At 44.9% G+C, this 27,699-nt stretch overlaps 1 protein-coding gene across 3 annotated transcripts; it reads left to right on the forward strand.

Moving 5' to 3' along the window:
- Positions 1 to 8,455: 8,455 nt before the first annotated feature.
- CBX7 (chromobox 7) lies at positions 8,456 to 27,675 on the forward strand. 3 transcript variants are annotated; one of them, XM_025185220.3, is made up of 6 exons: positions 8,456 to 8,742; positions 10,858 to 10,901; positions 15,195 to 15,260; positions 15,776 to 15,842; positions 17,348 to 17,687; positions 19,763 to 27,675. In XM_025185220.3, exons 1-6 carry the CDS (start codon positions 8,674 to 8,676, stop codon positions 19,915 to 19,917), a joined length of 741 nt encoding a protein of 246 aa, XP_025041005.1. In that variant the 5' UTR covers positions 8,456 to 8,673; the 3' UTR covers positions 19,918 to 27,675. The 3 variants fall into 3 exon arrangements, 2 of the variants coding, with proteins under 2 accessions (XP_025041005.1, XP_006111596.1); XR_012905999.2 differs by having other exon boundaries at positions 8,462 to 8,742; positions 17,348 to 18,875; positions 19,760 to 19,895; XM_006111534.5 differs by having other exon boundaries at positions 8,463 to 8,742; positions 19,760 to 27,675.
- The last annotated feature ends 24 nt before the right edge of the window (positions 27,676 to 27,699 follow it).

A 27,699-nucleotide genomic window follows, 5' to 3' on the forward strand; every position in this document is an offset into this window, starting at 1 on the left:
TGACTTCAGCAAACTAGAGATGAACAACTAAAGAATCAGACTTGCAAGAAAATGACTCAATATTGCCAAAAAGAGTGGAGTTAAAGGAGTCCACTTCCAATAGAGCGATTATACTGACAGGACTGAAATGACCATCATGTGGTCAAGGGCCTGATTCTCAAAGGATAATTCATTCTTTTCCCTACAGTACTTCAGAAAAAGATACTCTACACTATCCATGAAGGATGCCAGGATACAGACAAGCGTAGGGCACAAGCATAGCAATTTGTACGGTGGCCCAGCCTGAATAGGCAAATTCAGACCACAGAAGAGGACTGCAATATATTAAACAAAATGGAGGGTGGGGGCAGTTGCCAGGATCATTACTTTCTATAAATCTACCCGACAGAGCTTCACAGTGGGTAGTCACAGATATTTTTCTGGAAATAATACATTATTGTAGTTGATTACTTCTCCAGATACAGTGGACTTGGCTATATATATATATGCAGACATCACCAACAAAAATGTTCCAGACACTAAAGTCAATATTTGTAAGTCACGGAGTTCCTGAGCTCCTCATATCGATAATGACCTCTGAAATATTCCCAGAATTTTATAGGACTTTGATTTTGAACATGTTACAAGAGTCTGCCCTACCCCTGGAGCCAATGGGTAGGTGGAGGGAACAGTGCAGACAGAGGTGGATTAAGGTCATAGAATCAGAATCATAGAACCATAGAGCTGGAAGAGACCTCAGAAGGTCATCAAGTCCAGCCCCCTGCTCTAGGCAGGACAAATACCAACTAAATAAACCCAGCCAGGGCTTTGTCAAGCCGAGACTTAAACGCCTCTAGGGATGAAGACTCCACTACTTCCCTAGGTAACCCATTCCAGTGCTTCACCACCCTCCTAGTGAAATAGTTTTTCCTAATATCCAACCTGGACCTCTCCCACCACAACTTGAGACCATTGCTCCTTGTTCTGCCATCTGTCACTACTGAGAACAGCCTTTCTCCATCCTCTTTGGAACCTCCCTTCAGGAAGCTATCAAAACCCCCCTCACTCTTCGCTTCTGCAGACTAAACAGACCCAGCTCCCTCAGCCTCTCCTCGTAGGTCGTATGCTCCAGCCCCCTAATAATTTTAGTTGCCCTACGCTGGACCCTCTCCAATGCGTCCACATCCTTTTTGTAGTGGGGGGCCCAGAACTGGACACAATACTCCAGATGTGGCCTCACCAGAGCCGAATAAAGGGGAATAATGACATCTCTGGATCTGCTGGCAATGTTCCTTCTAATGCACCCTAATATGTCATTAGCCTTCTTGGCTACAAGGACACACTGTTGACTCATATCCAGCTTCTCATCCACTGTAACTCCCAGGTCCTTTTCTGCAGAACTATTACTTAACTGGTTGGTCCCAGCCTGTAACAATGCTTGGGATTCTTCCGTCCCAAGTGCAGGACTCTGTACTTGTCCTTGTTGAACCTCATCAGATTTCTTGTGGCTCAATCCTCCAATTTATCTAAGTCACTCTGGACCCTGTCTCTGCCCTCAAGCATATTTACCTCATCCCCATCAGTCTACTAGAATTCTCTGAACATGTGAAGAAGGGGGATCCAGTGAATATAGTGTATTTAGATTTCCAGAAAGCCTTTGATAAGTTCTCTCTCCAAAGACTCTTTAGGCAAAGTAAACTGTCAAGGGATAAAAGTGAAGATCCTCTCATGACTGGTATCTGGTTAAAAGATAGGAAACAAAAGGTAAGAATAAATGGTCAGTTTTCAGAATAGAGGGAGCTAACTAGTGATGTCTCCCAGGGGTCTGTACTGGGACCAATCCTATTCAACATATTCATAAGTGTTCTGGAGAAAAAGGTAATCAGTGAAATGGCAAAATTTGCAGATTGTAAAAAAATCACTCAATATAGTTAAATCCAAAACAGATTATGAAGAGCTAAAAAAAAAAAAAAAATCTCACAAACCTGGGTCAACATATTGGTAATCAAAATTTGATGTTGTTAAATGCAAAGAAATGTGTATTGGGAAAACATAATCCCAAGTAAGGATATTAAATGGTGTTTAATCAGCTAATCAACTAGTCAATGGAATTTCCATCAACTAGTCGATTAGTTGATAAGGGGGAAACTGCAGAGCCACAGTGGGGTTAGCTTCTGGGGCCAGCCCTGGAAGCTAACCCCGCTGCTGCTCTGCCTTTTAAACGTATTAAGAGCCACAAGGCTCTTAATAAATTTTTAAAGCACAAGCTCAGTAGGGGGACTGGACACGAACCAGGAGTCAGCTGATTCCTGACACCCACACAGTCCCCAGCTACACCTCTGCCACTCCTGCCTCCCCACCCCCCAAGAGATGGTGCTGGGGGGGAACCGGCTTTTAAGCCAACTCTTCCTAGCACCGGCTCCTTCTCCCTACCCCCTTGCTGCCTCTCTCTGACAGAAGCAACAGGGGGTGGGGAGGAAGCGACTAGTCGAGTCACTAGTCGACTATCCGATAAGCATAGGCTTATCGGATAGTTGACTAGTCACTTACATCTGTACTCTCAACTTAAAATGATGATCTGTACTCTCAACTTAAATTAGCTGTTACCACTCAAGAGAGATTCACTCAATGTGCAGCAGCAGTCAAAAAAGCAAATAGAATGTTGGGAATCATTCAGAAAGGAATATGTAATAAGATAGAAAATATCCTATTGCTTCTATATAAATCCGTGGTATGCCTGTCTCTTGAATACCACGTGCAGATATGGTCACCTCATCTCAAAAAGAGATATTGGTAAAGGTTCAATAAAGGGCAACAACTGATTAAGGATATGGAACAGCTACCATGAGGAGAATTAGTAAAAGTGATTTTTTTTTGGCTTGGAAAAGAGATGACTAAGGGGGGACATGATAAAAGTATATAAAATCATGACTGGTATGCATAAAGTAAATAAGGAAAAATTAACTCCTTCCCATAATAAAAACAAATGAAGTTAGTAGGTAGCAGGTTTAAAACCAACAAAAAAGTATTTCTTCACACAATTCACAATCAACAGCATACAGGCCCTGTAGGCCTATTGAATAATCTGCCACTCAGTGCAAACTACAAAAAGTTTTGTACAAATAAGTAGGCCCATATAGAGCATTCCTGACACATCCATCAACAACACTAGACTATTAACAGAATTTCTCATGGGAAGATGACTAAGGATCAAGGTTCCTTTTAAGCTGCGTGGCAGCATAGCCCCACAGCTGCTTAATTGGCCCCACCCAGTCAAACAGGGAGCCCTGAACCCCTGACTGGGCAAGGCTGATTAAGCAGCTGCAGGGCTATGCAACTTAGAGGGAACCTTGCTAAGGATACCTTTATCTATGACACCAAAGCAATTTAAATCTAAGTGGACCAACCTGCAGGAATTTTGAAAACAGTGTGCCAAAATAAAAATTTGACAGCAACAAAATGTCAATGTTCAGCACCGAACAAAAGCACTACCTTTTGAAACAGTTAACCAAGTTTTGCTCAAAAGTTCCCAGACATCTGGAACTGTTCTGAACTCATCAAACTCCCACATCCTAACTACTGGAAACTCCAAAAGGAATTCCCCGGGGGGAATTTGATTAGTTTTCAATATTTTGCAACCCAGTGTACTCCGTCAAGAAGTGTGTCCCCTTTACAGGGAACTCCATGCACAAACTCAACAGAAATAGAAACACATCTGGGGGACTGATCAAACCCCCTCAAAGACCTGATCTTTAGAATACTATTAAAATGCAATTGATGAGAGACCTAGAAGTATAAATAGTTTTAAAGAACTGAAGTTTGAATTGCTGTGTCTATACACATTGGTTTAAAGATGTAATCTTATAGAGTTCCTAGTCCTCCACAGAGAGGACCAGAATGTGTAGCAGCAGGGATCCTAATAAGCAGGGGAACTTTCTGACTAGGGAATTCTCCATTTGCTGCTCAGAGCATGACTCTCTCTGTTTCTATCTGGTAGCACTTTATAGAATTAACAAACCATGTTTTTTCAGTTTACCTGTACAGACTAACATGGCTACCCCCTGAAGCTTCTGTTTATATCCTCATACTACAGGAATAGCACCATAAAGAGGTGAAGTGATTTGCCTAAAATCAGACCGCAGGTCTGTTCTGTTCTACATAGATGTTTATACTGCACTTATCACTGTAGTATCTGAATGCCTTCCAGTAACACATTACTAGCATTAGTCATGTGGTGTTTCTCTCATCCTTTCCGCAGGGGAAAAGTATGTCCCACTGAATGTTCTGGTAGGGTTTTATATAGCCCCCCTCAGCTATATATTTCAGGCCCATAGACAGAAATTTCAGTGTGGGGGTGTGCTTTTTTTTTTTTGTAAATGTGGACCGCAATTTTTTAAAATGTAAAGGAGTTCCAAAATAGTCATGCAATGAGTGTGCATAAGAGAGGTTAATGAAAACTTTCAGTGGAAACAGTGACTGGTAAAATGATTTTGTTATAACATACTAAAAATATATACAGTAATAAAGGTTTTATAGAAATTACCTTTTCGGATCATGGTGGGCAACACAGCTGCCATGCCCCCCCTTGGGTGTCTCTGCCTGCCGATCTCCCTGCTTGGTGAGGCCAGCACTGAGTGAGTGTGGTCATGGCTTCCAGATAGGGGTCGGGCATGTGCTGCTCCTTGTGGGTGCGGAGCACCATTCTCCTGGCCCTGCTGCACTGCACCAGTCCCACTTGCCCCCACAACACTGCACTCTCCTATCCCCCTAACAAAGTGGTTTTAAAATGTTTTGGCCCGTGGTCCACCTGGCTCAATGGAACCTTTCCGGGGACCACCAGTTGCTAATGGAAACTCGCTGCAGCTGGGGAGAATGGTTTAATTTAACCAGTAAGAAAGGAAATATTAATTTAAATTACTAAACAGATTAACTGCTTCAACTTTCTTATATTAGTCTATCAAACTTCATTTTAAATAAAGTGAAATATTAATTGATGGCCAATACAAAAGGTCCCCATGTTTTCTTTATTTATCGCAGGGGTGGGGAACCTTTTTTGGGCCTGGGGCCACTGACCAACAAAAAAAATCCGTTGGGGACCACACAAATGAGAAGCAAAAAAAACCTCCCCAATCCTCACTGATGTTGCCCCCAAGTGAGACACTCACTCCTCTGGCACTCCAAACCCACGGGGGAGGTACAGGAACAGGGAGGACTGAGGTTCAGGGCTTCCCATAGGCCAGGATTTAATCTTCTGGGGTTACAGAGTTAGTGGATTTTGTGGACACCCTAGGCTCTGGCTTTGAGACAGAAATGGGGGGCTTAGTGTGCAGGACAGGGCTGCCAGCAAGAGGAATGGAAATGCAGGATTTGGGTGGGAGGTAGAGTGCTGGAGGGGGTGAAGGTGAAAGGTATGGACGGGAGATAGGATGCAGAAGCAGGCTGGGAGTAGGGTGTCTGGCCAGGAGGACGGGGCAAGAGCAAAGGAGGGTGCAGGAGCAGGCTCAGGGTAGGGTGTCTTCAGGAGCAGACTGGGGATAGGTATCTAGTTGGGGGTAGGGTGTCTGGCTGTGGGAAGAGTGCAGAAGCAGGCTGTGGGCAGGTGTCTGGACAGGGGGGAGGGTGTCTGGCCAACGCAGAAGGTGCAGGAGCAGGGTGTGGGTAGGCATCTGGTCATAGGGGAGATGGCAGGAGTAGGAGAGGGTGCAAGAGCAGGCTGGAGGTAGGGTGTCTGGCCAGTGGGGAGGGAGCAGAAGCAGGGTGTGGGTAGGTATGTGGCCAGGGGAGAGGGAGCCAGGAGCAGGCTGGGGGTGCAGGGTCTTGGTGGGGTGGTGCATGAGAGGCTGGGAATGCGGGGGCAGGACATGAGGGGGTGGGGGGTACTTACTTGCCTTCACACTGCACTGCTCCTAGGTACCACCTCGCACTGTTTCCATTGGCCAGATTCTGGCCAATGGCAGCAGCGGGGAAAGCCAAACGGGAAGCTGGTGCTGACACTCCAACCTCATGGGAGGGAGGGCCAGGCTGGAGCACCAGCATGGGCTCTCCGCTGCAGGGGAAAGAAGGGGGGTTGAGCTCAAGCCACAGACTCACTGCCCTAACAGAGCCCCCTCATGCTTACTTGGGAGACTATGGGAGGATGCATGTGCACTCTTTGCACCTCCCAGCATACGGGCCTGTATATATATTAGAGCAGTGGTCTCCAACCTTTTTACACCCAAGATCACTTTTTAAGTCTCAGAACAGGAGAAGATCTACCGCCCCGCCCCTTCCTTGAAGCCCCGCCTCTTCATTGAAGTCCCACCCTCTCTATTCTCCTGTCCATCATTTGCTATCCCCAGCCCTTATACACTCTGTTAAACAGTTTATTTTTAAATTATGCAATATATAAAATTAAAATAACATGTTTATAGTTATGAAATAAATGGTCTGTTTTTAATTCATGCTATTTAAATGTCAAATGAAGCATTTACAATTATACATTTTATTCTCTGCTATTTTGTAAATCTAAAATCAAGTATTGATAATTATACAGGCAGTCCCCGGGTTACGTACAAAATAGCGACTGTAGGTTTGTTCTTAAGTTGAATTTGTATGTAAATCGGAACTGGTACATATTGTAGGGGAAACTCTAGCCAAACATTTCTCCAGAGCTCAGTTTTATTCTCCCACACCTCACTTCCCTCAGTCCTTTATTCTTAAGCTGAGGTGTCTGCTGAGAAAAGCCGCTCCACGTCTCCCTGGTCTGCTGAGGGGAAGCAGCTAGTGCGGGGTTGCCTCACCCCGTTTGTAAGTAGGGATCCTATGTAAGTCGGATCCATGTAACCTGGGGACTGCCTGTATATTTTTTCTTCCAATAACAAAGTCTCAGAGTGACACCTGTGACTGAACAGTATCTGCCAGTGTCTTGAAGTCTGGGTTGTAGTCTGAGATTGCTAGTCGTATACAGTCCATCAGATGGGCATCTGTGATCCTGCACTCAGCCTGGGAAGCTTTCTCCAGCACAGCTGGAGCTAGATGCAGCCTCCCTGGGCTGAGCGCAGGGCAGCCGGGCTGGAGGGAAGAGAAGTGGCTGTCCGGCCAGCTGGCCATGGCGCTCAGCCAGGGTGCACCAAGCTCCACGTGGGCAGGCGCAGAGGAGAAGCCGCCGATCGGCTGGAGCGCGGGGCAGCCTCTTTCAGCTGAAAGCCACAGTCAGCTGGCTGGGGTGTTTCAGCCCTCCCGACCTCCCAGCTCTCACCATTCCTCGCAGCTACTCACCTGTGTTGTTGCTCAGTGAGTAGCTGCTCCTCAAATGAGGAAATCTAATGTAAATGTACTACACAGGTGCACAGTTCAGAGAGGGCTCAAGAGCTACTCTTAGAGCCCCTGAGATCTACCGGTAGATCACGATCTACTGGTTGGTGACCATGGTATTAGAGAATGCAAGGTCAAAGAAATGCACCTTGCCCTTTGAGCAGGTGATGAGGTTTGTGATGGCCCTCAGAGTTCATTCCATGGACTGATCCCTAGAAAAGCTGTCTATTGCACAGACAAACCCTGAAGAAAGTGTGTGGTACTATATACTTTTGTTAGTCTGAGGTGCCACAGGACAACTTGCCATTTTTACCTTAGTTGTTGAAATTCCACTGTTGAACACTGGTGTTTGAATCATCCTGAACCTTTAGAGAGTCCTTTTGACATCTTGGCATATCTTGGAGCATATTGAAGATCTGAGACCTTAAACCTGATGTTCTGTGAAAAGCCAGGGTAGAGAGCTGGAGACAGGTGTGATGTGCTCACAGCTGCCTGTGTTGCTGAGATGATGCACTGTAATGTTCTATACTAGTGGGAGTTTCATAAGAGCTGGAGCTTCATGTCCAGATACATCACATCATTGTAGCCCAGCTGAGAGGTGACAAAATCGTGAACAGTCAAGGTTAAGCCATTGTGTGCCAGGATGGGATTAGTCTCCTGGCCAGTGGAGATTGTGGAAACCATTACATGCTTTTCATGGGCAGAACTGGGAACAGATCCCAGGTCTCCTAGCTCCCAGGCACAGTATTTCTTCATGTAAGGTCTGTCCTTTTTAAAAAAAAAGACTACCCTGCTCTAAAGCCTCCAGAGCTCAGCAATGCTGCTCCTGGGCTTGCAGGAAGGGAAAAACTGGGTGAGGCCACCCGCTCCCCATCCGCCTGATCCCCCTTCCATCCTCTGGCGCTTGTGACAGGAAACCAACCAGCGCATGGGCCCTCAGGCTGCTACAGACAAGGGTTCCTAGAAAGGGGGACTGCTGGGCTGGGCACCAACGGGAGAGAGGCAGCAGCCCGTGCACAGAGCGGGCGGGCGTGGAGGGGCTCTGGGCAGCCCAGTCCCTTCAGCCTCAAGGATCTAGTCAGCGCCAAATAGAGACCCGTAGGGAACAGCGAGCTAAGGCCGGGGATATATCTCACGCTCACGAACCACTTGGCGGCAGGAGGGACCCGGCTAGGCGCGCGCGCGCGCGCCCCGCGGGAGGGGAGGCCGCGCGCGCGCGCGCGCCTGGGAAAATGTTGCGCAGATTCTAAAATGGAACGTTGGCGGCGGCGAGATTGAGCGCGAGGGGGTGTGTGAGCGTGAGTAAGAACCGGGACCAGCCGCCGCCACCGCTGCCGCCTTCTTGCAGCCGGTTCCCTCCCGTAGCGGTACGGGGAGTAGCCGCCTCCACCTTCCCCCTGCATGGAGCTCTCTGCTATCGGGGAGCAGGTGTTTGCAGTGGAGAGTATCAGGAAGAAGCGCATCAGGAAGGTGAGGATATGGGGGGAGGGGGAACAGCATCTATTCCTCCACCTCGCCCTCCAGTGCTGCAAGCAGGGGGGCTCCAGAGCCTACCCCTCTTTCCCATTCGTGTACCACGCGGAAAGGGGCGCAGAAGCCCCTGCTCCCTTGTGCCCTTTCCAGCATATTCCAGCTGTAGGGGGTGTGGCGGACACGGGCATAATTTCGCACCCCATGCTGCAGGCATCTGTATGGGGGGCATCAATATGTACTTCACCCATGTCGAATGCGGGGGGTGGCGTGGTGATGGGCACTCGCACTGCTGCGAGCAGGGGTCGTGAAGGAGAATCATTGTCAAGCCCCTGTGCTGCAGGGTATGGGAATGTTTTTTCAGTTACCATGTTACAAGTAGAGCTGTATGGTGGGTGGGAGTCACCCACACCGCCTACTCCAACCTCCCAGAGACAGGACAGGTACCATTTTAGTGTATGCTGTTCCTTGAAGGAATGGAGAGAAGTGCTAGATACTAGATTTATAGGGGAAGAGGGTTCCTGCCTGCTCTTCTTCCCTTTTCCACCTTTGCAATTAGGTCCTCTTTTCCTTTCCCCTTTATGAGTAATGACCTATTCAAGAATTGTCCACCTTACCAAATTTCCTGAGTTCCCTCTCCCATCCTTTATGCTTGTGGATATAAGTTTCTTAATGTGACTCCTATCTCCAATTGGTTGATGATCTTAATTTGAAGTAAGGGTTCATTCATTTCTTTTTGGAAAAATGTGGGTGTGGAGAGAGAAGCACTGATGGAAATGGGAGAGATGCCTGCATGTTAACCTCTAACCTCCGCTACCTTAGACACTTATTTTTGACCATCTCTTGATTCTAGGGTGCTAAGAGATATTTGTGGTTTGAATGGGCACTGCTGTAGATGATGAGGTGATTGGAAAGGACTTAGTGCAATGAATGCAAAATCAGTTTTGAAATGTTGATGTGGGACTCTGGAGAGATGATCAAATAGAAAAGCATGGCTTTGTGCTTAAATGATAGACATGGAAGTTGAAGTAGCTGATTTCCTGCTTCTGACATTGACTTTCAGTAACCTTGGGCAAGTTAATTTGTCCCAATTTTTTAAATTACCACTAATTGTGTGTACTGTTTTTGGAGGCTTTGGCTTTTTTATTTCCCACCGGGGTGTTGAATTCCCATTGATTTGAATTGAAATGATTGGTGCTCCGCACTTCTGAAATTCATGCCGAGGTGTGTCAACTTGGGGACCCAAAATCAGTGGATGCTCTTGCATGATCTCCTTTCCCCCTGCAAATCATTTGGTGTGTTAAATTTATCTTAATTTTTACATGTCCCGTCCCTGTAAGTATTTGTGTACCTGTATACGCCACACTTGAGGAAAAGTTGCAAGAGCAAAGTGGTGCTGTTGTTATTCAAAGATCATATCAATTATACGCACGCTCCTCAGGACTCTGGAACTGATTTCCATACTTTGCCATTTCTTCTCTCTCCACACCTCCATTAGTAAGTAAGTTGATACCCTTTAAATTCAGCTTTGAATTGCTGTTCAGGTAAAATGGTTGAGTGGCTTGGATGGTTGAGACAGTGTTTGGGCAAAGCATGCAGCAACTGGAAGGGGACATGCCAGAGAAGCATTTCATACCTTCTATAATCTTGTATTTTTTCAGATTTCTTATTGCTAACCCTCTCGATACTTGTTCCATTCCTGATGTGAGGTTTTTCTCCCATCATGTTTAGGCTGGCAGACTTCTTGTAGTGTTGCTTATGAGTTGTGTATCTGCGCACATGCGGGCTGCTTGTTGGAGGGTTGCTAGGGCTCCGCCTTCTAGTATATTAGTCACTTTGGAAGCACTTGCAAAACTGTGCTCCCTGATTGATAGTAGAGTCATTTGTGCATACTCCAAGTAGTCTCATGTTTGCTTGAGAAACCTATGGATTATTTAGTTTAATGAAGAAGAGTTTATTTTTTAAGGCTGGGAAGAGAAACAAGCTCTTCAGTTGTGCCATTGCCAGTGCAGACCAAAGGGCATTCTCTTGACATGGTTTTCCTCTTCCTGTAGTACCCATTTTGGGTTGCAGGGCTTACCTCTTTTTTTTTTTTTCTTTCCCCTCTCTGTCTAGGGTAAAGTAGAATACCTAGTGAAGTGGAAAGGATGGCCCCCAAAGTAAGTATCTCTGTTTTTTCTGCTTGTCGATAATGGCTTTGGCTGTATTTCTGTTCCCTGTGTTATTAATATATATTCTCTTGTACCTTTGTCCAAAAAGGAGAGCCCCAAACAAATTCCATGTACCCATAAATACTAGTGAAGCTGAAATATGGGCCCTTTATCCCTCAGTTGCCTATCTCTTTTTGTTACCCTCTTCCCTCTTAAACTGTCTATTTCTACTCCATTCAAGTAATCAGCAATTTAAATAGGAAAACTCAAAAGGAAATCCAGATGCTAGGGTTTAAGTGTTTCAGTAGGAGGTGTTCTTCCTTCCAAGTCAGTACTGAGAGGACCCCAGCATATTATTAGGAGGTGGGTTGGTAGATTACCTCTAGAAGTGCTTCCCTTTGGATAAGACACACATTGTGAGCACTGCTGCTTATTATTAAAGACCCCTCTTCATGGGAGAAGGGGCACTGACTCAGATTTACTGGTTATAGCCCAATTCAAGGGAATCTGTTGCCTTTTGAGGATTCTCACTATTTTCCTTTGGTTATAGCATATTTCTGTTCCTGTCCTAAATTATTTTAGTTTACAGTTACTTGAGTCTTCCCCAGAAGACTGTGCATTTCAATTGGGAGTGACTTTTCAGGCAGGGAACAATCTGTAAAATGCTGAGAGATGAAAGAGATTAGGTAAAATTATTACTATGTAAACTGCCTACTTAATAGAACTAGCTCCTCCTTAGTCCATATGGACATCTGTCTTCACTCTTCTATATACGGACCAGTGTTCAGATGGAAATATACTGCAAGTGCACATGCAGTCACATTAGAAAAGATGGGGAAAATAGATGTCCAGTGATACTAACAAATTCCTGCAATTGCAGGAAAATGACCGGCTAGGACAGGCCATCTAGATTCAGTGCTCCAAAAGAAGTTGAAACGTCCCCAAATGCCCTCTACCCTCTTTCTCTCCCCCCCCCCCCCCCCCCCGCACTTCCTGAGTATGTGGGCACCCACGTGTGTATAGTTCCTATCTCTCTCTTTGGTGTGGTTAAGGGAGAGATTTTCTTCTGGCTATAAATTCTGTGATCAGTTTAACTCTGTGCTGTTCATTACCAGTCTCTGTATAATGCAGTTTAGCACCCTGGTCATTTTTCTGTGGGCCTGTTGACTTTCGAGTTAACTTTAGCTTTGTGTATTCAGACAGTCAGGTTGGGAATTATGTGTGCATTGCTAGAATCACAGAACGCTGGTGTTTGTCCCATGTTACTTTCCACAAGTACAGTCACTGCAGTGGTGCCTATTTAACTTCTGCTTGGTTATCAGCCTGAAGGAATGGGTGGACTGAAGCTTGGTATAATATCTCTTCTGAAGGACAGTGCGGTACTTAATCTGCGTTTGCCTTCTTTCTTCCCTTCCCTCAGACCTTGAGATCCCCAGTGAAACAAAATCCTAGCACGAGCAATCAAATCCTCGCAGCCTCCTGGCTCAGAGGCAAGAGAGGTCCTTATTTTGAGAGATCATGTCAGCAAAACATGAAAATATCAAGCCCTGTTGATTGAAATCTCATTTTTGAAACCTGTTTTCACCACGGCTGCCGTTACTTAAAACCTAAATGCGTCAATTGTAAACTCTCTTCCTTCCTTTCACCGTGCCCTGTCCTTGATCTCTGAAAGCTCTGTACATCCAGAGATGTGCAGCATATATTTGTTTGCATCTTAACCTTCCTGAACATCCCTTTACCCATCTTAGTTTTGCTGATGTCCTTTTGGCTCTTTCTGATTTCCTTACCAGTTACTTAATTACTCCCACTATGGCTTTGATGGAAAAGGGTAAAGTGGTTCTCAAATTTTTGTATTAAGTGACCCCATTGACACAGCAAGCCACTATATGTGACCACCCCTATAAATTAAAAACACCTGACTAATATCTAACACTATTATAAAGGCTGGAGACAAAGAGTTTGGGGTGGAGGCTCACAGCTCACAACCCAATGTTCCCTCTAATCTTTTCTGTCTATGTGGAGAATACATTTTTATGTGCACCCAGGCATGTGTGAATGTGCACCACCAATAGAAACACAAAACTTAGCGGAGGGTGGGGCTTAGATGGAAAAATAGTCACCTAATCCGCTGGACAGCATTTAAATTTCTCCTGAGTGGTTTACGGTGAACCCTGCTCATTACCCCCATCTAATAAACTCATGATCCCTGTTTGAGAATCCCTGGGTAAAAGGTCGGTATAAGCAGTGCATTTGCATCTTTCCTGTGCTTTTCACATACTCTTATCAAATTTCCCTCATTAATTTGCCACTCCTATCAAATCTCTGGGTTGCGCTGCTGCAGGCAGGGGTGTGAAGGGTTACAGATCTGACTCAGCCATACGCTTGTTTACAACTTGTTTGAGGTGGAGGGGGGAGTGGGGACGGAAGATCATGTGATCTGTGTTTTCCAGAGTGTGTGCTCTCTCTGCAGTTCTGCTGCTGCAGCCTGGACTGTGTGTGTGTATGTGTGTGTGGTGCAAATTGCACCATGTTTTTTTTATATATGCAGTGTTTTGCCACTGCAGTGAGCTGGGAGCTGAGCTGCAGAGGAAAAGGAAACACCCACCAGGTTTTTTGTAACAAATCTCTCTCCTCCTCTGCCTCCAGAAAAGGAATCCTCTGCCTGATTTCCCCCTCCCTTCTGCAAAAAAACAAATGCCCAATCTCTGGAAATGAGGAAAAGAAACCATCCTCTGCTCAAATAATATTTGGACTCTGCCAGCTTGCAGATACAGAGATTGCTGCAGGAGGCTTGGGTGAAAAAATGGGGGAGAATTGGTTAGAGGATATGAAAAGAGAGAGAAGGGTCAGTTACCAGGGAATAGTGAAGACCTGTCCTTAGCCTTGTGATCTGTCCGTAATCTTCTTGGAACCCCTGTGTTTCATACCTGTCCTTCTCCCTTGATGAGGAATCTACATTAGGGTTTCTAGAATCATCATTAGGAACCTCCTGTATCTTTTGGTACTTTTTTCTTCCTCAGGAGTGAATGTTCTAGAACCACATGCACAATCTACACCTGTTCATCCACAAACCAGACTGTTCTGTAATAATTTGACTTGCTGCTTCCTGAGAACAAGTTTGTACAAGTACTGCTGCCCTGCTAGTGGTTTTGGGTACCACTTCTCTCTTCCCCTCAGGAATCTGAGCGTGTGCCCTGCTGCATGAGCAATAAACCTTTCTAGTCTAGAAAATAAATCACTGTGGAACATTTTGTTCTAGAGCTGTATTCTCCTCTGGGCTAGGTGAGGCATTCTAGACAAATACCAACCCCAGTCAAGCATGACCTTTGAGTAGTAACCCTTCCAGAATTGTTTCTCTTGCTTTTTTTTTTAAACTCTTCTATGCCCAAGCTCTTATCAGAAAGCACCTTTTAAAACTCTTTCCCCATCGTTAAAGTGTTTCGTTGATACCACAGATACCTCACCTAACCCCCAGTTCCTGTCTCAGCTGCGTAAGTCAGGAACAAAACTGAAGACAGGCTGATGACCTTTCTGCTCTGCAAGGCTAGCTTTGTTTTCTGGGTGCTGAGTTCAGAAGTACTATTTCCAGACCTCTCCCATAACACCTGCTTATGTTAAACAGCTTCTGTGCTGCTGAAAACAATGTGCATGCATCCTTTTGTTCTTATCCCAAACTAGAACTGGTGTAAAAGCTAGTGTTGTCACCTCTAGGAGGAGTTAGGAAAATAAGAAATAGCAAAAAGGTTTGAAGGTTATCAGTCAATCTACTTTAGGTGCCAATCTAGGTGTCTTTAAAAAAAATCTGTAGTAAAAAAATCTATTCAGGTGTTTTAATCCTTTCAACATCTGTAATCTGAGAGCTGTTAAAAACATAGGTGAAGAAACATACTTCTTAGGGCACTTGAGATTATTAGAGTCCTGTTTTCTTGAAAATCCCATCAGACCAGCCTGTTGCCTTAGTGATTAGTGCTCTGCCATGCTGGATTTGCTCCCCAAGTTGAGAGCATCATGGCAGAGCAGATTTGCTCAATCCTCAGTCGTGGGAGTAGTTTGATGCTTCTGCTGACATTAAGTCAGGTGGGCCAGTAGTGGTAAGCCCTTCCTATTATTTCGTGTGGGTGTTGGAGGGTTTGATTCAGGGGGTGCATGGGAAGTCCCCAAAGCTCTAAAAGTAGTGGGTCTGTTTCCCTGACTCCCCACTCATGAGAGTTATGTTCCAGGGCCTCAGCAACACCTGAAGCATCCCTTACAGAGAAGTTTCATTGAAAGAATTTTAAAATATATTCATTTTTATTTCTTTAGATACAGCACATGGGAGCCAGAAGATCACATCCTGGACCCTCGCCTGGTAGTGGCTTATGAAGAGAAGTAAGAGGGCTTGCTTTTCCCAACCCCCTCAGGCAAACTTAAAATTAAAAAAGTCCTGTATGCATAAAATGCATGCAGCATGGGCCCATGCTCTCCTGCCAACAGGCCTCAGTCGCCACCAAGGGTGGCCACTTCTGGGAATGTATGGTCCATTCTCTATCGTCCATTCAGCCCTGAAACTCTGCTGAGATAGGCAAGAAAAAAAAGTCAGTGCCAGTCATTGCTCAGATGCTGCTGGAGAGCTATTGTGAATAACTTCCAGTCAGTGACCTAGAGGCCTAATGTCCCACCCTAGATCAACAGAGCTGTGAAGCTTCCCTTCAAAAAAGATTGTGTTTTACTCCCAAGAGAAGCTCCTCTGGGATTTTCTTCTCATTCATATGGTGGCCAGTGGAGTCTGGTGAAGGAATTAAGGGAACTAGATAGGTACAGAGAGCAAAAGACCTAGTTGGGCATTGTGCTGTGTTCTGTATTGTGGTTTTGTTATCTTGTGTGTGTCTCTTTTCCCCTTGCAGAGAAGAAAGAGATCGTGCATCAGGATACAGGAAGAGAGGCCCGAAACCAAAGCGCCTCTTATTACAGGTAACCTTTCACTCTTCCTGGTGTTTCCTCTCCCATCCTTAGTCCTTCTGTTGTTGTGCTGTCTATAGATCTTCCAGGGTGGAGTTAGCTCTCTGTTTGCAATAGTCTGTGCTAGGAAGAAAGGGTGGTGGATTTTAAACATAATTGCTAACACATTTTGAAATCCTATGTGGACAAGCAAGCTGCAGTTCTAACCCAGCTAGCGGATTGAGATTGAGGGCGTGCTTGCCCGCCATGCCGGGGTAGCCAGCTTTGTGTGGGGCGGGACTCAAAATAGCATGTTAACAGGTGCCAGTTTGGATGTTGCAGCAGTGGCAGAGAGTGGCTAGCCACCTATTAGAGCTACAGTGTGCTGTGTGTATGCCAGGGTTTTACAAAGTGTCAGATATCACGGTGTTAAACGCCTTTTTGTTCTGATGTGCACAAGTCCCCTTTCTTTGCTGCTTTAAGCTCTGAGAGGGGCACTGAGAGCATCTCCCTACTGGAGATTATCCCTATGTGAATAATAGGGGAAGTTTGGGCAGAACTCAGATATTCTGTTTTGTAAACAGCTCTCCAGTGAGGCTGGTGCCTTCATGTTAATGTTTATTTTCAGCAAAACTTAAGCTGTGCTGTAGCTCAGGTGGAGCTGGTCTGTTTGTAGCAGTTAAGGAATTAGAGGAGAGCAAGTGGGCTCCACAAGGCAGAAGTAGGGCAATTAGAGTTCTGCCATTAAAGAAATGCTGCTTTGTTGTGTGCTCACTGGATTCAAAGCAGGCCTTGGCCTTATGGAATGCCAAAGCCATTAATCACATGGAAGCAAAGTTCTAGCACCTATAACCATAATATGTCTGCCCACTGCTGTGCCATGGACATAATTCTAGGAATTAGAGATAGGAAAGACTTATTGGCTCAACTAGCCTACCCTTTTTGTAAACCTCTCTGTGGTCGTCTTCTCCAGGACGTCTTCTCCATTTTAAACATCCCAAGCACTAAAGCTTCCAACTTGTATTTATTTTTATTATGGTAGAGCCAAGAGGCTCCAGTCAAGATCAGGCCCTGTTTTGCTGGGCACTGGACAATCATCATATAGCGAGGGACCACCTTTTCCCTGGAGTCTTTATAGGACAGACAAAAGATAGGAGGGGAAATGGAGACACAGGGAGTAAATTGATAAGTCCAAGGTTACTTAGAAGATAAGTGGCAGACACAAGACTAGAACCAGGTTGCCTGACTCCTAGACCAATGCTCAGCAATGAACCAAGCTGTCTCAAGAGGAGACTATTCTGTACACTAATAGATCTTGCTGTTGGTATAACTGACTTAAGACATTCATCTCAAGCTTTCCCTCTGCTGAGTGACCTCACTGCACAACTCTTCCCCTCCCTACGCGTTTGTACACCTGTAAATTCTCATCCCCCTTCCTCTTAGCATGATTCTGTTCCTGCAAAGGCACTGAAACACACAGGTGCTTTTGTTCTGTTACTCTGGGATGATTGGCCTTTCTCTTCCACTGCTCTTCACAGAGACTGTATGGTATGGACCTGAGGAGTGCCCACAAGGGAAAGGAGAAGCTCTGTTTCTCTCTATCTCGGCGATTTGGAGGAGGAGGGAGCAATTTGGCGGGGGCCAAACCAGGGCAGACAGAGCTATCGGAAAAGAGTGCGGGAGGTGTCCTACCATTCCCACTCCGGAAGCAGCGCAAGAACCAGAAATATCTCCGGCTCTCGCGGAAGAAGTTCCCACGCATGTCAAGCCTAGAGAGCCGTAACCACAGGCGTGAGTTCTTCTTGAAGGACTCAGTGGCGCTAGAGGCTAGGCAGACTCCCAATGACTGGGATGCTACGCAGCATGCTAGCAAAGAAGGTAAGGCCGGGGAACCCCATTTGACTCTGAATTCAGAGGCATTGGCATGATGCTCTGATTTTGTTTACCAGATATGCACTCACTCTTCCCCCTTGCCTACTGCATCCTGGGAGCATGGATTTGCGTTAGCTCGTTACAGTGTGTGCAAAAGCTGTTATTGGCCAAGTTGTCCCCAAACACCTCTGCAAGTTGTCTAGATGAATGACTCAGTTAATCTATCAGTTTGTTTCTGTGGTGTTGACACCTGTGTGTTTTTATATTGGTGACCATCATCATCATATTGTAGTGTGTGTGAAAGCTGGTGCTGCTTTCCCAGAGAGCTGATACTCTGTCTGTTGCAGTGAGAAGCTCTGTGTCTTGCCATGTTCCAGCACACATTCCTCTCCCTCCCCCGATAAAGGGAACATAAAGGATAATCCTCTATCAGTGCCACATTGAGGCATGTGTGCAAATGTCATTGAGAACCCTCCCCCACCCAAATCCCTTTAATGTGTTCCATCACCAGATTTGAGGGTGGAATTCAAAGGTCATTGGAGCTTCATCAAATATCACAGGTTAAATAGGTTCAAGAAGTGGACAGCAGAGCTCCAGGAAAACTCCAGGAGCTGCAGGGAAGGCTTGTGGCATCATAGGAATCACATCCCTTCGAGTCAATAGCAAACCACTAGCCCTGCAAAGCTGAAGCTTCTGAAGGTGGGGCCTTCGTGATGAGATGTAAAATGAAGTTTCTTATCACTTGTGGTTGCTAAGAAAATGGTAGCACTCCTGGTAGGTGTTACCCAAGTTAGAATTAGATGGGACCCAGGGGCTAATTGGGGTCTGGCAATCTAAATTTTCCCTTCTGGTTTCAATTGGAGAAAGTATTCACCTTCCTCTTTGTGATTGTGTAGTGTTACTAATGCAGAATGGTAGTCTTCCTGCATATTGATGGTGGGTGATGATCCTTAGCTGTGTCGTCTGTAAAGCAGTTTGGGATCTGAAGGATGAATGGTGCTAGAGAAATGTAAAACTATTTTTCTATTCTCCCCTCGACGTGTGCACATTCGGAATTCCGGTTAGTGTCTGGGTGAATGGACTCTTTCCGAGGTGAGAGTAGAGACACCTCAGGTATCTGAGACAGAAGCCAGGAAATGCCCAGTTAAGGGGTCCACATTCCATACCCAGGTGGGACAACAGGGTGCAGTACAGGTAAAGTAATAGAGAGGGGATGTTTTCCTCCCCTCTCCATATATTTTTGTGGCTCTCTTTGGGTGCGGGAATTTGTTCAATCTGTTCTTAAATTTCTTATGATGTGGGGAAGTGGAAGTGGGGGGTATTTGGGTCCTTCACTTTGAATGGCAGAGGTTAGGTGCTCCAGGGGAGAGTGGATGTTTTCAGCTTCTTTCCCTCGGTGGGGAGGGAGCGAAGAGGGAGACTCTTGTACCCTTTGGACCCCAAAGGAGCGGCATTGGTGGGCTTTGGAGAGAGTCACATCCAGCCCTTCCCTTGGCTGGATTGGTGGTACAATGGAGGAAAATCCTCCGTTTTAGTGCCCTCCTTAGACCCCAGGGAGTATGAAGTGTCTGGGACAAGCTTGGAAAATGAGTTGTGAGTGTTGTGGTTTTTGGTTGGTTTGGTTGTTTGATAGGGTGGGGGTTGACTTTACATTACAGTGAACACGTGCATGAGCTAGGACACCTGTGGGCTGAGATCCAGTTGCAAGATATTCCCCCTAAAGTGGAATATTGACACCCACCCTCTTGGCAAATGGGAAATGTATAATGAAAATTCTGATGGACCTGTAAGCGTGGTGGTACTGTTGGCCTGCAAAGTTGATTGTGTGTTTGTCAGTCGCTCTTCTTGCCACTTCCCCTTCTTTACCTCGCCCTTCCCAGTCCCATTATCTTCCTATCTCTTCCCTCTACCCCTTAATTTCTGTGGTGGGTGTATGTGTTAGACACATATAGTGCCTTGGAGCATGTGCAAGCTTGGCACAGATTGATGTCACCCACCCGTAGCCAGCAAGGATGCTCCTCTTCTGTTTGCCCCTTATTCTTTTCCTAATGTGCTCTTATCCGCCTCTCCCTTTGCAGTAGGCGTGGATGCAGTTGATGGCAACCTCCCCTGGATCCCCACGCTGTCCCCCAGTGAAGTGACAGTGACAGACATCACGGCGAACTCCATTACCGTGACCTTCAGAGAAGCACAAGTGGCTGAGGGATTCTTCCGAGACCGAAGTGTGCAGCTCTGAATCTCCATTTTTAATGTTCCTAATCAAATTCTTTTGGGGTGGGGTAATTATTTCACTTTTAAAAAATCCAAAATGTTTCTTTGAAAAATGTTTACAAAGGGTTTTTTTTTTTTTTAAACTGAAGTCTCATAGATTTTTCTTTTCCCCCCTTCAGATACGCAAAAACAAAAGGCAATGTAGGGGTGCCTGTGTTTTTGTTTGTTACTATATATAACACACACTCTTGTCTGTTGTTGCTTTGTCTGTCTGAGAAACTGATACCCCCTTTCCGTGGCAAAGACTCCCCTTTTAGGGAATATTAAGAAATTTTTCCTTTATGTATTCCCTTTGCTGTATTAGTTCTGGCAGCTGAATTCAGGGTGAGAGAAGACACAAGGACGGAGAAGGGGTTGGACCTTTTGCTTGCTTCCCTGTTTTGCAGTTGTCCTTTGAGTGAAGATACTTTCTCGGGAAATCATCCTCCCCTTCTTCCTCCTCCCATCCAACTTCAGCAATGAGATGTAATAGACCCAATCACTTTGAGTGACTCAAGTCTGTTATAAGCTTTCTCCCTTCCTAATATTTTTTTTCCTGTGGCCTGGCACTGTGGTGCTTGTGGCAGTATTGCAGGTAACCCGCTTGCCTCGGAAGGTAGGAAGCTCCATTGAACATTATAATGGTTAGTGTAATTCTATGAAGACTGAAAGGATGTCTTCCCTCTCTGTGTGATCCACTGATCCTGTACACACATCTTTGTAACCTCCGAGCTGTGGCATATTAGCTATACATGCTCACTTTGGATTTCTGGGCCTTTAATAAAGGCAGCGCTGAAACTTAGTTGTACCCCCAAAGGTTAGTATAAACTAACAAAGAAGTACTCATTCTTCCTTATCCAGAGACCTTCCTAGAAGTTTTCTGTCTAACTAGAGCCCTTCTCTGATCTAGAAATATGGCAAGGGGAAGGTATTAGTGTGTAACCCTGCAGTGAGGAATGAGGATCCCCTTTGCTGAAAACCAAATCCAGAATGGATATCAGTAGTGTCCTGAAAATGCTTTAGTAAAAAGGGATGGCTCTCTTCTTGGGGATCACCAAAGAATTGAAACACTGCCTGGCAGTGCTGGAAATCCAGAGACAGCAGCAGTAGCCTAGTGCATGAGAATCCGGCAGTGAAACTGGACGTGAGCTGGTCAGTTTCTGCTTCTAGATAGTGTGGAGTTTTTTCCCCACCTCATATCAAATGTAAAGAGCAAAATGGCTGGGAGGAGCCTTCTAGACTTCTAACAGTTTTAAACTTTTAAAATTTATCTTCTAATGTGATAAGGGTTCTCGGATTGAGTACCCTATTTATATTTTCCCTTTTCAACTTCCATCTCCTTACAGTATCTGTGACACCCCGTCCTTATTTTTGTCCTTTTACTCAGTGACCATACCTTTGGAAGTGTTTAAAAAGTTTTGCTGAGGAAAGCTACCTGTCGTTCAATAGACTCTTCCTAATGTTGCACTTACAAATATCTGGAGACTTGTGCCGGATTCTACTTGTGATGTCTTGGGGTTTCTAAGAATTGCCGTATTTTCAAAGTTGATAGTTCAGCATCTGTTCATGCATACTCTCTTCCTTCTTTAATTTAAACTTATTTAAAGAAGTTAAATCTCTCTCTCCCTATGGAAAGCAAGAAGGGGGAGTTAGACCCTCAAGGGGGAATTGTGGGGCTATATGCTGCAGTACAGCTCTGGCTCTTTTACTTCTACCCTGCAAAAAATGACTGGTGGTTTTATGCTATCTGAACCCACTTTCCTACAGAGCTGAAGCTAAGTGTCAATGGAAAAAGCTCTTATCCTGGAGAGCTTAGCTTCAGGCCTGCAGAATTTAGGAGTTCTGCAACACTGATGCACTGGGTCCTCCAAACATTTGCTTTTTATAAAGCTCTTGGATTGCCCCTAAGCTTTCTTAAAAAGCATACTTTACCTTTAATAGGTGGTAGCTGCTAATAGGATGAGACTGCCTTCCACTAGGTCATGGCACTTGCAGGGTGGATTGAAACACCCTAAATTTAGGGTATCTCACTGAAAATATTTTTGTCCCTCAAAATAAACAAAATGGAGGATGCAGCAGATTGCTCCAGCTCCAAGATGTTATAAGTGAGGAATATTGAGAGGGAGGTGGAATCTGAGTTGATTATTTTTAATGATGAGAGTAGGCATCAGAGGAGAAGCGCTGAATCCTTTTTTAAAAAAACAAACAAAAAAACCGGGTGCAACCCATGAGATAAACATAGACTCAGGACAAAGTATGTCAGACATGGTTGCCTAGAGTTAGGTTCCTTAATGCATATATAGTCACCTACATGGAAATAACCTCTTTTCCCCATTACTTTATTCAAAAAGGCACTGAGGATCAGGGATGTGAATGATTAGTCGACAGGCTAGTCAACTAGTCACTCCCCCTTCCCCCTTGCTGCCTCTATCAGAAAGAGGCAGCGAGGAAGGGGCGCTTCAAAGCAGCAGCGCCGTGTGGAGCCTGGGGCCAGACCCCAGGTTCCACATGGTGCTGCCCTTTGAAATGCAACATGCATCCCGGGGCCACCTGGTCCAGGAGGCCCGGGCTGCATGCTGCATTGTCAAAGCAGCAGCGCCACGTGAAGCCTGGGGTCAGCTGGGGACTCTCCCACTGACTGTGCGCTCCATGAAGTGATGATGCTTTGAAACATCGTGTGGAACCTGATGCTGTGCTACCCACAGTGTTTCAAAGCAGCAGCACTGCATGGAGCCCGGGGTCAGCAGGGCACTCAAGCAGTCTGCCACGGGGAGCATGGGGCCAGCAAGGGACTACTTGAGTCTCCTGCTGGCCCCATGCTCCCTGCAGTGCTTTTGCTTTTGAAATACACTTCAAAGGCAGAAGCGTCCTTATCGACTAATCGAAATTTTACATCCCTACTGAGCACCTGTATCTCCCAATGACTTCCTTGAAAGTTGCAGGTGCACAGCGTGTCTGAAATCAGGGCGTCTTTGATCCAGGTGACTACAGATTTTGAAGATTAATCATAGCCACTTGAGTTTAAAGAACTTGCATCACAATTTATCATTCCAAACCTTTGTAGGATCTAGAAGAATGGTTGTAACTTTTTCTGTTCTATATGGGTATGGCTGCCTATGCACTTTCTCCAGTTTTAGTCCAGAAATATTGCAAGCAGAACTCGTGTGTGGATGTTTCTCACCTTGGCCAAAATCTGGAAAGCTGCAGAAATTTGTAAAGGCAAGCAAAAGGCTTCTCTCACAAGACTTATGTTCTGCTTTTCTCTTTCCTTGTTACCTTCTATGCACCCACTAAGATTTTCCAGACCAAAGAATTCTGTCTTGACATTAATTTTCTTTGAATAACACTGTTTTTGCAAATTTAACTGTAAGTGGAAGCTTTGGAGCTGTTGCAAACAGCATTCACCCACTGCTTCATTTTTAACCCTTTTGTAGATGTTTACTTGTATTGCTTCTAATGACTAACTTCCTCTCCTGACCTAAAATGATTAAGGAGATGTCTTAGCCATAGTACTTTATGCCCAAGTCAGAGCGGGTAGGGTGGGGGGCTGTTAATCCATTTCCTGTTGAGATGCAGAACCTTGCTGATATGTGGATTGACTTTCTCTTGGGCGTGAAGAGAACAAGGGGGGGAGGATGTTTTGTGGTAGGAAACTAAGCATGTATTTTATCCATTATGACACATCCTTAGCAAGGTTCGCCGATTTTAAAAATCAATCTTACTCTTCACAGAATGGTTTTATTGTTTTTAATCTCGTTAAAGTGCAGTTCTCTTCTCAAAAGGGGCTGGAGAAATCTTGGTGTGGGCTCCAAGGTGGTGGAATGTTAATGATTTTCAAATCAGATGTTCTCAGTTTACAAGTGCAAAGTTTCTTACTGCAAACTCAGCTTGGAATCTGAAAGTCATATGGGGGCATTGTTGGCTATTGTCACAAAAATCAAAGGTTCTGTGATGGGAGCTTCACGAGCTATTATGGCTGATGCAAAAAACAAAATAGGGTCCAGTTGGAGTTTAATATTTGAAAGATGAGCCAGAATAGAATCCAACTATCTCCCCTATAGTTCTGTTGACTGCAAGGTGGAAACTTCAGCCAGCAGAATTACTCAAGGGACCTGCATTTTGTTTAAGAACAGAACTGCATTGTAAGAACTTGCTGGCAGTTCTTAGGGCAGGCAATGCTTGTTTCATGCATCTGTTCATAATGGTCTTTTATGTTTGGTTTGTATCATGGCCACACTTAGAGGTCCCAATCTCATTGGGACTCTTTTGTGCTAGGCTCAGTACAAACACTTATTGAAAACAGCTTTTTCCTTCCCCCCAATTCCTTTTATCCCCACCCCGAATATTATTGATTCCACAGAGTACCAAGCATAAGTGAGTAGTGGTATCTTTAAAGTACATCTACACTGCAAAAAACAATCTCCCAGAATCACATCTCAGATCCCAGGTCAACTAACTTGGGCTCCCATGATAGGGCTAAAAATACCCATGTAGAAGTTCCCATGCCTAGCCAAGCAGAAATATTTACCGAGCTATTTTTAGCCCCTTTGTGTGATCCCAAGTCCGTTGACCCAGGCTCTGAAACTTCTTGCTCCAGGTCTTTGTTTCACAGTGTAGACCTCCCATTAGTAGATCTGTGTCTTCAGCACACCCCTTATTCCCCTGAAACGGCTTGAGCCCTGGATGTGCCCAGTCCCATTTTGTTTTCAAGGGCAGACAGGATATTGTGGGAACACCCAGATGCAGTTCCTTTTGCCAAAATAAACCCAAGTCTGCCAGGAAAGTGACCCTGACTAAGTCAGAGCCTCAGACAGAAACGAGCATGTGATTAACATATCAGAACAGGGTGTTTTTTGTTTTGTAGTTAATGTTGTGAAACTGTCCGGAAAGATTCTTCTGGTGTGTTTGATTGAATGTGTGAACTTGGTTTTGACCTCATGGGGGCCCCTGGCCCCAATAAGCTTCCTGCTCTACCCTAGCCCCATGCTTAGTAGTGTGTTTGACAGTTTAACTGGAATAGAGAGAGTGGCCTCATGTTGGCTGAAAAATAGGCAGGCTGCTAATAGGAGATAATGCAAACACCACAACAAAGATTGGGGTGAAGAAACAGGGCTGATGGCTGCAGGCAGTAGCCTACAGTTGATGGTTAAAGCGGGGCCCCTTTGCTGAACTATAACTTCATGCTTTTGAACCAGGAATGAAGCAAACCTCCTTTCTAAAAAGTGTGACACTTTTTTCCTTCTGCTCCTATTTTGTGTACTTGTTCCTACAGCATAGGATGGAGGGTGGAAAGTTCCAGTGAATGGCACAACTACCTTGTAAGGTCCAGCATTGCGTGGGCTCCAGAGTTGTGCTGGATCTGTGTTATCATATCCCCATTGTCAATAAGAATGTTGTTAGACTGTTCAGGATGGACCATTGGGGGACAGTGCCAGTTGTTTCAGGAAGAGGAGTGCAATGCGATGCAGGGAGTATTCACTGACTTGTGAGGCCCTTCCAGGGTTTGCATCATGTTAATCCTTCCCATGAATAAAATCAGATGACCAAGTGACAAACTTATTTTGTTGTTGGAGGCTAACTTCTGCTCCCATCCTTTGTAAATCCCAATTCTGAGTCTTGACAGTCACTAATGGCTTCATTCAACTGGCCAGTTTCTTCTGTGCACTCCACACTGGCCTGTCGTAGCTGTTGGTTTTGCCACGGATGTGTTCTCTTACTTCCTCTTGAGTGAAAAGATAAGCATATTATATGCATGGGGGGGAGGGAGTAATTTGGAGATGGAATATGTCTCTGTGCATTTGAATACACTGGCTGCACTGAATAATCTTCCTATCTCTTCGCTTCCTTCTCCCCCTTAGGACTTCATGGCCCTGCATCAATCAGCATTTTAGAAGAATTAACTGGCACTCCTCTGTGTGCTCTGAATGGTTATTGAGTAGGTGAGCATGTGTGGAGAGAGCCATTTGCTTCTGTGTTCAGTAGCTGGATGAGGGAAAGCAGAGATTTCTGAATACGCAGTGGCTTCTGGATGATCAGAAGTAGCACAGAGCAACTGAACCCAGTAATGGAAGCTGCTAGTGGCTAGCAAGTGAATGGGTGACACAATTACTGTGTTTGCCAAATGGGATGGATAGACATCTTATGCTCAAAGGGTTGGCTGCTTTTATTAATTGTGGGCCACTTGTTAACCTGCCTGTCTTTTTAAAGATGATGCATTCTCTCCTCTCACAACTATGTGGGTGTTGGAGGTGCCTGATTGACATATTGGGCTGGAAGGGGGACACTGAGTGTCTCTCAAAAACCTGACCTCTTAAAATCTATCTGTTCTGTATAATTTTATTGCCAACAGTAGGAGAGGGATGACTGGGATTAGAGAGTTTGGGGGAAGGAGGTGTTAACCAGAAAGGTGGAAGTAGCACCAAAAATTCTTTGAAATCTGTAAAAATGTTAGTCTGCTTTTTGGCTTTTCTTAAGTCAAGGCCTAAGAATGTTTGAAGCACTTTGAAGATGCAAAGAAAGCACTAGGAGCGCTGAGTACTCTTTTATTGCTTCTTTTGAAAAGTGGCATTGGAAAAGGGAAAGATGTATCCATTTTAGGCCATGGACTATTCCTTATCTCCTTTCCACATCTGCCATTGAGCCCTTTGCATCCCTTCGATGACTTCTAGGGTGGGTTTGCCATTCCGGGCTTGCCAGGTGAACAAAGGCTCAATGAAGACAGAGAGGAGACTTTAAAACTCCGCATCCACCTTCAAAAAAAAAAAAAAAAAAACCCTCCACGCACACTCTCACATTTTTCCCCTGTCACTTGCTGGACATAGGGGAATAATTAGACTCTGTTCCTGTGTTAAGGGATTGTTTGTTTTGTTCAACAGAAGTAGTCCCAGTGTTTAGAGAGAGCTGAGATGTGATCCAATAAGTTTCTTCCATCTCTCGTTTTGGAGACATCTTTTTATTTCCTTTTTCCTGACAAATTGCACTTTAATAGCTTATTGGGGATGGGAAGCATATGTAATTCTTTGGGATAGGGGCAACCCCAACAGCTGTTTTCAGTGGCTGCTGGACTCTTCCAGTGGGTTATTGTCTCATCTCATGTCCAATAGCACAGGCACAAAGGAACTTTTTTTTATCAGTTTAGGCTTAAAGAAAAACCTGAGTATTTTAGCTAGCTATATAGGGAGTTTTACTTAGTAACAGGCATCTGTGTTTAGAGGAACCCCAATCCTCCTGCTGTCATTTCAGCACTGATCTTCTCTCCCATGCTCCTCCACTGCTTGATTTGGGTTCTTCTAAGACTACAATATGACTTTTCTGCATATTTTTATGTTTGTTTCCCACAAGGAGTGAGATTGGGGAAGGCTATTTTATTTTTAATTCTTTGCATGATAGAGCACCTGAGTCTTTGCACAAGAAAGCTTCCTTTGCACAGAATGAGCTTCTAGCTTTTGTACAGACTAATTGAATGTATTTGGGCAGAGGGGGCTGAGGGAACGAATCAATTCCAAACAAACAAAAATAACACCCCCGAAGTATAATGCCTTTTTCTGAGTGAGTGCTTGTTGTAAATGGAGATTGTAATACAAATAGGAGGACAGGTCTAGTTACAATTTGATGCAAAGTGTGGTTTTATTTTTGTACTGATATGGATAAGAGACTGTACAGCATCTATTTATTTAGATGATTTACGTGGTAAATGTTGCAAACAAAATTATTAAAAATATTAAATATGAGAACTGACATTTAACTAATGGCCTGTTTCTGTGTTGTC

Source organism: Pelodiscus sinensis, chromosome 1 (assembly GCF_052426305.1).
Source record: "Pelodiscus sinensis isolate ZL-2025 chromosome 1, ASM5242630v1, whole genome shotgun sequence".
Lineage (NCBI taxonomy): Eukaryota > Metazoa > Chordata > Testudines > Trionychidae > Pelodiscus > Pelodiscus sinensis.

What these genes read in the sequence shown, in the direction of transcription:
- CBX7 (XM_006111534.5), top strand. Translation starts at nt 8,674, where the DNA reads ATGGAGCTCTCTGCTATCGGGGAGCAGGTGTTTGCAGTGGAGAGTATC. An exon ending in GGAAGAAGCGCATCAGGAAG is followed by an intron (nt 8,743 to 10,857) that starts GTGAGGATATGG and finishes CTCTCTGTCTAG; the next exon opens with GGTAAAGTAGAATACCTAGT. An exon ending in GTAGTGGCTTATGAAGAGAA is followed by an intron (nt 15,261 to 15,775) that starts GTAAGAGGGCTT and finishes TTCCCCTTGCAG; the next exon opens with AGAAGAAAGAGATCGTGCAT.